The sequence below is a fragment of the Phoxinus phoxinus genome (assembly GCF_949152265.1).
Source record: "Phoxinus phoxinus genome assembly, chromosome: 22".
In the NCBI taxonomy this organism is placed as follows: Eukaryota; Metazoa; Chordata; class Actinopteri; order Cypriniformes; family Leuciscidae; genus Phoxinus; species Phoxinus phoxinus.
Window position 1 is genome coordinate 4374257 of NC_136897.1, and position 13192 is coordinate 4387448.

The 13192-nt window shown below is 35.7% G+C and overlaps 1 protein-coding gene across 2 annotated transcripts; it reads left to right on the forward strand.

The window, feature by feature from the left end:
- The first annotated feature begins 793 nt into the window (after window positions 1-793).
- sarnp (SAP domain containing ribonucleoprotein) lies at window positions 794-13064 on the forward strand. Of its 2 annotated transcripts, none has more exons than XM_079597510.1 (11): window positions 794-926; window positions 1930-2029; window positions 2431-2492; window positions 3618-3676; window positions 4121-4172; window positions 6686-6759; window positions 9468-9499; window positions 10913-10932; window positions 11027-11095; window positions 12548-12634; window positions 12881-13064. In XM_079597510.1, the coding sequence occupies exons 1-11, from the start codon at window positions 894-896 to the stop codon at window positions 12920-12922; spliced, it is 630 nt and encodes a 209-aa protein (XP_079453636.1). In that variant the 5' UTR covers window positions 794-893; the 3' UTR covers window positions 12923-13064. The 2 variants fall into 2 exon arrangements, with proteins under 2 accessions (XP_079453636.1, XP_079453635.1); XM_079597509.1 differs by having other exon boundaries at window positions 795-926; window positions 2428-2492.
- The last annotated feature ends 128 nt before the right edge of the window (window positions 13065-13192 follow it).

Below are 13192 nucleotides of genomic sequence, written 5' to 3' on the forward strand. Positions count from 1 at the left end.
AAACCATAAAAATACCTTTAAGACTTATTTAATAGTCTAATTGCACTCGGAACAAAAGAGTATTTGTATCGATTATTTTTAATCTTTGGTAATCTATAGCGACGACCTGAGGGCAACATAGAGAACTCTGGGTATAAGAAGTGTCCACTGTCTGAAATCACAGAATGGACTCGACTCAAAACATGTCTGTTAAACAGAACTGTCAAGCTTCTTTGCTCTTTACCTATAATCTTCCCACTGTTTTTAACTAATGTTTTTAGTGCATTTTTGTATTTCACACTAAGATTTCCAAACCAGTAGATAATGGAAAAGGACAACACTGGCTCTATATAAGACTTGTAGAATAATTCCATCAGAGTTTTGTCTATGTTAAATGATCTTAATTTTCTAAGACAGTAAAGGCGCTGCTGTCCCTTTTTACACAGGGCCTCTGTTTTCAAATCAAACCTCAATTTTGTATCAATAATTGTTCCGAGATATTTATAACTAGTGCTTAATATTACAGATTATTGTTTCAAAGCAGATTTGCAGTAGCCTAATTAACAGCTAATTTAACCTATTATGAAACGAAGAAGTTCTACAAAAGACAGCTGTCAGTGTCATTATTCTGCTCAATTTAGTTCAATGCAGATTCAGTGTAAATATCCATATTCTTCAAAATATCTTATTTTGTGTTCAGCAGAAGAAATACATTTATACAGGTTTGGAACAACTTGAGGGTGAGTAAATTATGACATAATTTTTTGGTAAACTACACCTTTAAATATTAAATAACGCCCAACATTACGCCTTGTCCCATTCTGACCGAGCGGTGGCGCTGCAGTGCAAAATTGTCCTTAGTCGCGTTAAAACCGGAAGGAAGCAGATTTCAAAATACAAACCTCTTCAAGAAAATGGCGGAAGTCGTGGAGCTGCATAAACTCAAGGTAACAAACTACTACAAAGAAATGTTTTAACGTTACTTTCTACTTATTGTTTGGATTTGACTGTAACAATAAGCTGTTGCTAGCTGTGTTAAGTTGAGTTATGATGATTAAGTAATAATATATATAACGTTTCAATCGTTCATTCAACACTTCTGTGAGCTTCCAATAGACAGACAGCGTCTTTCGTTCTTCACCTTCGCTTTAAAACACAAGTACCTGTTTGCCTAAACAGCATTTTAGCTCAGTCATTAAGACTCTTCTAAAAATGTGACTTTTATTTTGTTCCCCCTCCATTGAGTTAATACACTCCGTTACTCTTGCAGTGGTTTATTTTAAAATTAAAAAATCCCAACAACAACACATGTGCCAGTCCATCTAAAAAGTGAGTTGTAACAATGGCCATCATAGTCTTAAAAACTATTTTTTTTTACCAACACCTAGTTAGCTGCTTTATTAAACCCCATTTTGGGCGTAATAGTATGAAAATCTACTGAGTTTCTTGTGTAAACCACGACATGTTGGCCATTATATGTACATATAGCCACGTAAAATGTTGTTTACTGAGATAAAAGCTTAGGCTATTAGACACCGCTACTGTATCACGAGCTAATATATTATGATTATTATTTTTTTAACGTAGTTGAGATTTTTCATTTATTGTTCTTTCACTTTTTTCATTCATAAATTTCAGTCTAAAATTAAATGACACCATGAAAAAAAAATCTGCCTGTCTGTCTTTCTGTTAGTCCGTCCATCTGTCTGTCTCTATTTCATTCTGTCTGTCTTTGTCTCCATCTTTCTTTCTGTCTGCCTTTTTTCTTTGTCATTCGTTCTTTCAAGAAATGTCATATTGCATTCAGTTTAGTTCGTTAGGACTCATCTATATAGATGTGGCCATGTTTGTTCAGATCCAGCTTTTTATGGACTGACAAAGCATTGGTTCTGACACCGCAGATGTGTGATTTGTGTTTGATAAGTCATTAAAATGATATAATCTCCTCAGTTGGCTGAGCTGAAGCTAGAATGCACTGCTCGAGGACTGGATGCCAAAGGAAATAAAGGCGATCTGATCACCCGGCTACAGGCTTACCTGGAAGAGCATGGTAAGGGTTTTCTAATGCAAGATATTTTACTTCATGGTCCAGTTCTTTAACAGATCTGATTACAGTTATGTATGTTCTTAGATGTTTAAATCTAAGTGTAATACTGCCCCTATTATTGTTTTACTACTTTTTTTTATATATATATGTGAATGTAAATCATAGAGGGCTGTTACTTTTTACACTTTATTTAGCTAATGTTGGAGGCTCCTTTTTGGGGAGGGGCTCTGATAGCGATGGCATATAAAGTGGTAGGACATAATTTATAAATCACAACCTGCCATGCACCAAATTAAAGTTGAAATGTGGGACCTGCCATGATTTTCTCCTGCAGTTGGTGAGTGTTTTCAAACTCTGGTTATAATGCCCATTTAAAATGTGTGTGCGTTTTGTTTTTTTAGAAGAAGTGAACGAAGAGGAAGTTCTGGGAGTGTTTGGTGATGGGGATGGGGATGGTGAGGGTGAGGTAAGATATCCTGGATGTAATGCATTTCCATGGCAGTTTCAGGGAAAAAGCTCAAATAGATGCACACTGAATTTAGTAGCTCCAGTTTTATTTTATTTAAAAGTAATACACTGTGTGTGTGTGTGTGTGTGTGTGTGTCACTCTGAAATGTTCAACCAGTTTACACTTGGTATTAAGATCTGTCTAGCTGATTGATCACACGTGGCCATGAACAGATTTCGAGTGGATGGTCTCTGATGTGTGGTTACCTTTATACAGGGTTCCCACGGGTCCTTGAAACCCTTTGTAAATCTGAAAAACTAAATTCAAAGCCCTGGAAAGTTTTTTTAAAAATAAACATGCATAGATAAAGGTCCTTGAAAGTGCTTGAATTTATTTTGTGCAAGAAGTTTTCGGGAAAAAATTCCATATTATTCACTCTGGTCCGCTAATGTTATTTCACCAACACTTCGTGACCTATGCATACTAGCTCACTTGATTTACGTTAGTTGTGCGTTACGTTAAGTGTTTCCCGTACTTTGTGTTGTACGGTGTCTGATGTTCACGCGCGTGGACGAAACTACTATGATGGTACCTCAACCTTTGTTATTGGACACAACTATTGTGTTCCCACACTAAGTCCTTGAATTTGAGGGTATTGGACCTGGAAAGTCTTTGAAAGTTCCTTGAATTTGAAGTTAACCAAGGTGTGGGAACCCTGTTTATACATTAGCCAGTACAAATGTCAAAAGGAATCCGTTTAACTTTACACTAGATGACATTATATAAAGCACCATCTCTGAGCAACACTGGAGATATGACTAGAAATCACATCTAGTTGTAATTTTAAGTATAACAGAGGGCAGTGGATGATTGACAGGTTAGTAGGCGGTTCTTTGCTGCCCAGGAAGCATTAAAATAATCAAGGTTTACACTATAAGGTAGTGTGGTGGTCATGCGCCTCTTTTGTTTTTCATTAATCAGATCACAAAATGTTTTGGGCCCAGCAGATCAGCTGAGATGGGTGTAAATCAACAAATAATGTTTCTTAAATGTGCAAGTGTTTCTTGTGTCAGGTTCCAGACGGCACAAACACAGTCATGGTGATTGATAAGCTCAACATAACTTTCTTCACATGTGTTTTAGGAGTCCTTTGCCAAAGAAGAGAGCACTGACCAGAAGGAAGAGCTTAGTCCACCTGAAACGTATGTATTTTTTGTTTTTTACATTTCTAATTAAAGTAAACTTCCTTAGTACATCAGCAAATTTTGTACTTCACAATATTTGTGTCTGGCCAACATAAAGCTAATTTAGCAATTAACCACTTAAACCTGGGGTTTTCAAAGACAGTGGGCTTCTGGCACAATGTCACGGCAAACCTAGCCTAATAGAAGTAAACTTTAAGCAACCAATCAGTAATAAAAGAAGTCTATTCTTTTCTTTTCTATTTCTTTTTGTTTAATTAACATTGAGACCGACTGCAGCAGGTTTATTAGGCTGTTGTCACTTTAAGACTGAATGCACAGATCCAACATACTGATATACATGCATATCTGCTATTCTCCCAACTGTTTAACTTTACTGAAGTCCTAGCCAATTGTTTCTGTTAATATTAAGAAAAAATTGTTTGTTTGTGTTCTTGATTTCAGGGTGGCTGAGAAAAAGCTGGTCAAGATGAGCCCTCCTGCTACAGTTGGTGAGGTAATGATCATATAATTTACTGTGATTAATTACTGGAAAGTATTTGCTCATGCAAATATGAAAATGTCCTTCCCTCATGTCAGTTCACACCTATAATACTTTCTTTCTTACGTGGAACTCCATGAAAGAGTCAATAAAGTAGTCAATGTGAATTGTGTGCTGCTAATTAAAATAAAGCTGAAATAAAATATAAATATTAGTTGAAAAACTTAAACTAAACAAAAATTAGAAAAAGCAATTGACTGAAATAAGTTTAAGTTGGAGCACTAAAATTATTAACTGGAAATAAATTAACTAAAACTGAAGTAAAAAATTATTACATCTAAATAGCAAAAAACTATTTATTTTTTTACTAATAAAATGACAAAGGCACAAAACAAAATTACTTATTTAAATTAACATGAAACAAAAAATAAGCTAATTTAATGAAAAAATAAATCAAATTAACACTTTCCCCGCCAGTGTTTTTGAAAATTTTCACAAAAGTTTCATGGCCCCCAGTCCCCAGAATATTATTTTTGTATTAATTTCTAAATGTACAATATATCAAAAGAAAGGACAGAACCTCTGCTTTTAAACCAAGTTTTAGCTTTTTGCATTATTTTTTATCAACACTTGAATGTGGGTAAGTGTCATTATAAAAAGCCATATTGAGCAAAAAGCTGAGAATATTGTGTTTTGTCAAAGAAAGACTACATCCCAGATCAGATTCAGAACGATGATCAAAACACAGATGGAGTGATCTAGTCTAACAAAAACCCCAAAGCTTCAGTCATTAACCCTTCCTGGGTCGACATTTCATTCTGTAACATTTTGTCTCAGATTGTTTAAAATTGGTCAATTTCAGCATATGGACGTGACATTTCCAGTCAACTTGAAATCTAAATTCCAGAAAATGCATTTAATACCAATATATTGAAACTTCTGTTTATATATCCATACTCAAAACAATCTTTAACTTCTAGGTGGCAAAATATTTTTTAGTAATTCTGTGAATTACACTGCGCAAACCAAAAGTAATACTACCCACCGGATGAAGAAGGGTTGGCTCTTCACAGAACATAAAATATTCATTTTATTTTTCATGTTCGCATTTATGAGGAAAAAATTATGTTACGGTCTTGACAGTTCTCCGTTATGGACGTGAGCGCTCTGAAGCGGCACTAAAAGACTGCTTGAAAACTTCCACAGAGACCTCAAACAGAAGGCACAAAACATTTCTTTAAAGTGAATTTCATTTTGTATTAATTGTATCTATAGTTTTAATCAATGTTTCATCAACCAATTGCCTGGATTTAATAAATTAGTAAATATAGCAGACGATAGATAATCACGAAACGGAGGCGCCAGCGCGTGAACTGGAGCTCGTCTCATAAATGAACCGAAACTCAACGTATAAGGTAGCCTACTTTCCTCACAGACATGTCTACTTTTAAACAGAATAATTAAAAACGAAAGAAAACAGACTCCTCTCTGCTTATGTAATCCGTATGAAATGTGCATTTCTCTCTGGCGCGTTCACTACTGTGAAAATCGCGAGTCAGCATCGTCAACTTCATTTTTGCAGCTGACACTGACAAAGAAAACACTTGTTTATTAATAAACAATTAAAATATCTCCTTGCTGTATTTTACATATTCATAATCATTACTTTTGCCGGTTCTTTGTGGCAGCGCCACCCTTACATGTTACATGAATGCGTCATCACCGCAGAATACGTTACTCAGATTGAAACATGTAACGGAATACGTTACAAATTACATTTTTGGGCTTGTATTCTGTAACGAAATACGTTTTGAAAGTATCCTTCCCAACACTGCATTTGCATAGATCACTTGCTTTTGCATCATCTTTGTCTGTTTTGATCAGGAGATTCTGTACATCTTCTAGATGTGTAATAGCGCCCCCTATATACACCTATAACAGTGTAAACGGAAAGCTGGAGAATTCTGTCAATGGCGGGGAAAGAGTTAAAACTGAAATAACACTATTCTGCAGCCCTTGATTCTACCTAATAATTGCTACTATTAAACTTTAGCATTGTTCTTCTGTAGTATCGTACATTTGTAGATGTAGTCACAATACCAAAATTGTAGTAGCAAAATATACTCTTAGTAAAACTCTTCAAACTTTTTTTTTAATCTACTTAAAAATATAGAATTACAACCCTTAACCCTTACAACAATTAAATGTTTAACCCAGGCGATGCTTGTTTCCAATTTCATTGGGGAAAATGAAGCGGGCTGTGAAAAAAATGTGACTAAGACCAATTGAAGCTTTTATTTATTTGAACTCTTCAACTTGAAATCGTTTAAAAATGATTAATCACTCATCAATATAAATTCAGTTTGATTTGGAAAACCATTTCAACTGGTTCACTGAGTACTAGTCTAGTTAATATAGTCACTGAGTAATCACTACAGGCTTACTTCCTCTGGTTGTTTACATTATTGTCATGAGGCATTTTGTTGAATGTGCTCTTGTTTAAACCATTACAATTGTGTTCATTGCAGAGGCTTCAGAAGAGAGCGGAGCGCTTCAATGTCCCACCGAGTGGGGACACCAAGAAGGCCGCGCGAGCAGCAAGGTTTGTCCGTTTAACAGAGGAAAAAATGTCTTTAACAGAGGAAAAAATGTCTTTAACAGAGGAAAAAATGTCTTTAACAGAGGAAAAAATGTCTTTAACAGAGGAAAAAATGTCTTTAACAGAGGAAAAAATGTCTTTAACAGAGGAAAAAATGTCTTTAACAGAGGAAAAAATGTCTTTAACAGAGGAAAAAATGTCTTTAACAGAGGAAAAAATGTCTTTAACAGAGGAAAAAATGTCTTTAACAGAGGAAAAAATGTCTTTAACAGAGGAAAAAATGTCTTTAACAGAGGAAAAAATGTCTTTAACAGAGGAAAAAATGTCTTTAACAGAGGAAAAAATGTCTTTAACAGAGGAAAAAATGTCTTTAACAGAGGAAAAAATGTCTTTAACAGAGGAAAAAATGTCTTTAACAGAGGAAAAAATGTCTTTAACAGAGGAAAAAATGTCTTTAACAGAGGAAAAAATGTCTTTAACAGAGGAAAAAATGTCTTTAACAGAGGAAAAAATGTCTTTAACAGAGGAAAAAATGTCTTTAACAGAGGAAAAATGTCTTTAACAGAGGAAAAATGTCTTTAACAGAGGAAAAAATGTCTTTAACAGAGGAAAAAATGTCTTTAACAGAGGGTCAAAGACTGAAGAATTTGAAAATTTCTTTAGTTTGAACAATAACTTTGCTGTGATCATACGTGCTATTGTGTGGCTTATATTTCTTGCGTAATCTTTACATTTTATCTTGTAGCAATATGTTAAAATTCTCTATCAAACACTTGTGTATTTGAATGGGAAAAGAGAAATCGACATCCATTTTAGACTATATTTGTGAGGACAAAATAAGGATCTTTTGGCTGGTCCTCACTTTCTGACAGCTTTTTAAAGGGTTAAGATTTGAATGCTTGCTTTTCATTTTTGCTTTTAAATTCGTGATCATGCGTAGGCTACTCTGTGTCTAGGGAGCGGTGGTGCATTTTACAAGATATTTGTCAATGAGTGATGCTCAGGATCTGACCAACTTTTTGCCACAGCTGCCAATGGCTGGTGACTTAAGAAACTTTACCAGCCATAAATATATTAAAAATGACGGTTTGACACCAATTTTCTACCAGTGAAAATTCACAATTCTCTATTCCAGTTTCAATACCACAGCTAAAACTACTAACCTAACTAATATAAATGTAAAACATTATTAAAAACAGGTAACAGTAGGTTTCAGGTAGAATCATTGAATAAAGTAATTTAGTATAAAATAACACTGGATAGCCTTCACTGTATAAATTAAAGTTACAAAAGTTATTCTGTCAAGAGCAGTGAATGATTTTTTTTCTTTGTTGTTTGATTAAAAACAGACAGCGGCAGAAATATTAGTCTACTGTCACTTTAAGACCTAACGCACAAATCCAATACACTTATACTGGTACACATCTTTCTCTACTGTTTATTCACTTGTTCAGTCATAAAACAACAGGGCTCTATTCAGTATCTGCGTGCTGTCTGAGGTGTGCGCGCGCACAAGACTTTCCACACAGCAAGTAACGTATTGAGATCCCATTCACATCTTACGCTTAAATATTTAAATCAGCAAGGCTTAAACTCTTGTGACGATGTCCGGAGCGTCGTTCACATTTGTTTACTTTAATGTTCTCACATTGTATTTTTAGAATTCATGAAAATTTTGCTTTTTGTCACCGTTTACTTAACACTCTTATTTGTGTTTATAATCAATAAAAAAAAAACTGGAAACATGTTTTTCATAAAAATTTTACCAGCCAACTGGCGATTACCGGTAATAGTTTCATATACTTGTCAATGCCAGTTTGTACTCTCATTTGATGTTTGGTGAGTGTTAACTTTAGACCCTGTTTGCGCACCAAATCCTCCGGCCTTGTCCTGTCCGGCATCTCTCCATACTCTCGTCACAGAATATGTGAAATCTGATTCCTGATTCCTGCTGCACTGTACACAGAGGTGTATATGTCCGTTGTCCAACTGAACTAAATGTTTTTTACTTCTATAAAAAAAAGCTGAACGACAGTAGGGGTGGAGTGTGGGCAAGTAATGTAATCGGTGTAGGTCCACGCACTGTAAAAGCGACTGACACAGCAAGCCTGGTTAGGTTTAGGTGCTTGGCTGTGCTGGTTAAGGTTAGGGTAAGGGGACTATACCAATGAATGTCCTCACAAATGGCGCTTTTCCACTACACAGTACCAGCTCGCCTCGCCTTTGTTTGGTTTTCCACTGTGTAAAAGTTGTACCTGTACCTGCTTCCAGATACTTTTTTTCGTATCACCTCCGGCGAGGTTCTGAGCGAGCTGAGGCGATACTAAAATGTGACGTGAAACACGGCAGACTGCTGATTGGTCAGAGAGAATCGTCACTATTCACTGCGTCATCACTGCACGCGCCAGACGGAGTATCCTGAATAACCCCGACATTTTTAAATAGTTTGGCCAGAGATTGTGTGATATACCCATTACTAATATTATGTAAAACAGCATACACTCGATTTCCTCCACTGTGCGTGTGGGTAGCGGGTGTGTGTCGCGTCGCTATGACGACCAGGTACTATCTGCAGTGGAAAATGGACCGAAAAGCGAGTCGAGTTGAGCTGGTACTGGTAATGGAAAAGCGCCAAAACATAGATGTACAAACCTGTGTATGTGTGATGATTGTTTTGAAGCATCCATAAATCTTAATTCTTTTTTTATTAGGTTTGGGTTGCCAGAACCTGAACCTTCCAAAGGTGAGTTGACATGTGCATCTCAAGTGTTCCCAAGAGGTCTTATGCTGCATTTCACACATTTCTAATGTACTGCTGCTATTGTTTTTTTAAATTAAGTTATGCACGTTTTTGTAGTTTGTTTTGTTAAAATGTGATTGTTACAACAAACCATAGTTAAGACCATGATTAGTATATATGTGCCGCATAATTCGTCTTTTACTTCCACACAATAACTGTCCACTTTTACAATATCCAATTAAAATAGTATTATATAATTTCTTAAAAATAAGTAAAAAGACATAATATTCGAACAACATGTCAGTTTTAATTGACCGTTCGCAAAACCCCGCCCTCTAACGGTTCTCGTCCAATCCTAGCTCAGCAACTGTAACTAAGGAGAAGGACCTCCGTCAAACATTCCGATTTCAGCAAGATAGTGCAACGATGCGCCTATGGCAGTGGGGTCTGCACGGGCTTAAAACTTGCTGTATTTTATGATTGCTTGCAACTATAATAAAAAAATAGACTACATGTACAAACACCGTTTCACTACGGCACTGCGGCCCCCTCATCAGTCAGCAAACAAGAGAAAAAAAAGAGAAAAAGCACGGACTTACTAATTAGGACACAACTTTGATGTGGTTGAACAGGTACACAGTCACAAATTCCTCTGGAACTCAAACATTAAACTTCAAAACAAAGTTTGCGCAGTTGCACAACTATTTACACAAATATATCCTTCTCAGTCGGCTACGAGTTATGAATGAAGAGAACAGCGTCGAGAGTTGGTTTCAGCGCGTCCTCTGATTGCAGTGTTGTGACTGAAATAGCGCGCGCGGGAGCACATGCACAACACAGTTTTGTAAAATGATATATGATCAAATAAAAATGATTGATATATAATTTTACAAAACTGTTTAGTGCATGTGCTCCCGTGCGCTATTCTGTCTATACTTTCTGTCGTGCCCTGGAGGATATGTCTGCTGCATTACTCCAAAACCAATCACTTAATGTATGGAGCTCAACCCAGACATGTGTCTGGTTCTCAATTGTTTGACGGGCGTAGTAACAATAACTAAGGGGCGTGGCTTTTGCGAACGGTCAATTGTTTCTTTGCGATTCATCACAACGAGTCAGTTGTTTGAATTTGTCTGATAACTGTTCAAATTGGTTAATTTAAATCTTTTGATAAGAAAATGAAGTAATACATTTAGTAATACATTTAAATAATTTAAGCAACAGTTGAAATATAATATTTTAATGCTAATACTTATATATTTGTAAGTTCCAACCTGAGTAATGTTTACCTGGTGTGTGGCACTAGTCTCTTTCTTCAAAACAAAGGCTTTGTGTGCAATGGCTAATTAATGAAAATGTAAAGTATCTGTCCATCCAGTGATGTTTATTTTTCTTTTTCTTTTTTTTTCTGTTTAGGAACTTCAGCGAAAATAACTGTAAGTGATTTGCTTGCAAGCTTTGAAATTGGAATGTTAAATGACTGACTGAAATCTGTGCAAAATCACTTTTAAACATGCCACTCTCTTTTAGGTGGACGTTGAGGTATTAAAGAAGAGGGCAGAACGTTTTGGCATGAATGTCTCCTCCGTTTCTAAAAAGGTAACTTTTTTTTTCATATTTCATAAACTAATATAGAAAAATCTTGGTCACAAATGACAAGTTATTTGCCATTTGAAGCAAAAATATTTTTTAAAGCAAAATGAGATTTGTTTCAAAGATCATAGAGCAGATAAAGTGTCTCAAAACAAGGAATCTATTCTGAACTGTTTGAAACGAGTCGTCTCACTTCCTGCTGAACCTATGTGGGTTTGTAACGGGGGTGTTTCCCCCTAAAGTGCCGCCTCAAACATTGGATGAAAAAACAATCCTCTGACTTGCTCTGTAAGCAGCAGACTGGGTCATCTGACCAATCACAACAGACTGGGCCATTTGACCAATCAGAGCAGAGCAGCTCTCGGAAAGGCGGGGTTTAAAGAGGCCGAATCCTTTATCAAGCAGTTTCAGTCGCTGTGAGAAAAGAGCTGATGCTGCAATGGATATTATGAGAAAATTAAAGTGGTTCGGCCTTGGATGAATGCAAATCTATTAGTGTTATCACGGTACTGGAATTTCTCAATTTGATACGATACTTTGAAAAATATAGATTTTCGATACCACGCCGACTATATATTTTTAATATAATTTTTTTAAATTCTAGGCAATCAATATTTTCAAGCTTCAAAAAGACATGACACAGTAACAGTAATCCATACAGTTTAATCTGTCTTCTACAGAGACATGATCGCTTTATAATGATAAACATATTTTAATTGATTTTATTCACAAATAAACATTTACCATTACAACAATCTCACCAATGTTTGCTCACTCAATGTATTTGTGTTTTTACAATGAGGTAATTTAGTTGTGCAGAAGCTTACATGCAGCAGAGAAGCTAGACAAAAGAAAGACTATTATTAATACAAATAATATATAATACAAATATTATGCTCAATACCCACAATTATTTTTATTCAAGCTGCCAAAATGACTCATTTTGTATTTTTTACTTGGGAGGTAAGTTTTATTTTTTATATTTATTTTATATATATATATATATATATATATATATATATATATATATACAGCACTTTTCACATACAGGGTCACAAAGTGCTTTACAATAGACAATAAAACAAAGTAGAAAAGCAGTCTAAAAATAAAATAAAATACAACGGATAAAATCATCGATAGACTAAAGACAGAGATTACCCAAAAGCTAACCTGAACAAGTGAGTCTTAAAACTGTCCACATTCTCAGCAAACCTGATGCTGGTTGGCAGAGCATTGCAGAGTCTGGGTGCCACAGCGGCAAAGGCTCGATCCCCACATCTTTAGACGAGTGCGAGGCGTAGATCGCAGGAGTCACAGAAGAATTCATTTATTACCTTCTGAATAATCCTAACATGACGAAAGAGTACCATACACTGTTCATCACTTTTAAAGGCTTTCATAACAGAAGTACTTCATACACTAATACTGTTGTTATGGTGGTACCTGTGTGTTCCTCAGGTTGAGGATGATGAAAAGCTTAAGAAGAGGAAGGAGAGATTTGGCATCGTCACGAGTGCAGCCGCCGCTGGAGCCGAGGATTCAGAGGTATGAGTTCTCATCAGGAGATTTGTGCGTTTCTTAACTATTGCTGTGAAGGCTTTATTTAATCAAGTTTTCTCAGTATTAAAGTTGCAACGTAATGGAAATAGCAACAGATATTTTTCCATATAGTGTTGTACACTTCGATTGTTAAGTGGATTGAGAGACCTGTGAAGTGAAGCCATGTTACAATCTTGAGTTTCTCAGTGTGTAACCTTCCCCTCACCCCTCTACCCTTTCTTTCTCTTTCAGGCAAAGAAGAGAAAACGTGCTGAGCGGTTTGGAAATGTATAGACAAATGATCTGACCTTTTTTTTATTACTTTTTTTAAAATGAAGAGTTCTTTGAGGTTGATTTTGTGATACACATGTAATTCCTGTAGTCCCATGCTGTTTTTTTTCTTCTGCTATTTACATTAAAAGTAGATTCTCTCTTTTATCTGTCTTGATGTGCTTCATTTATGGTTTGCCAAAGGTGTGTGAGGCCTAAACGTATTAATATGAATCCTTTGGGATTATATCAGGAATGCAACGATACATGGAATTTGATATGACCACAATGCAC

Bases quoted from the DNA above. Each gene is read 5' to 3' on its own strand.
- sarnp (XM_079597509.1), top strand. From the start codon at position 894: ATGGCGGAAGTCGTGGAGCTGCATAAACTCAAG. The intron at 11,096-12,547 runs GTAACTTTTTTT...TGTGTTCCTCAG, and splicing joins TCTCCTCCGTTTCTAAAAAG to GTTGAGGATGATGAAAAGCT. The intron at 12,635-12,880 runs GTATGAGTTCTC...TTTCTCTTTCAG, and splicing joins CTGGAGCCGAGGATTCAGAG to GCAAAGAAGAGAAAACGTGC.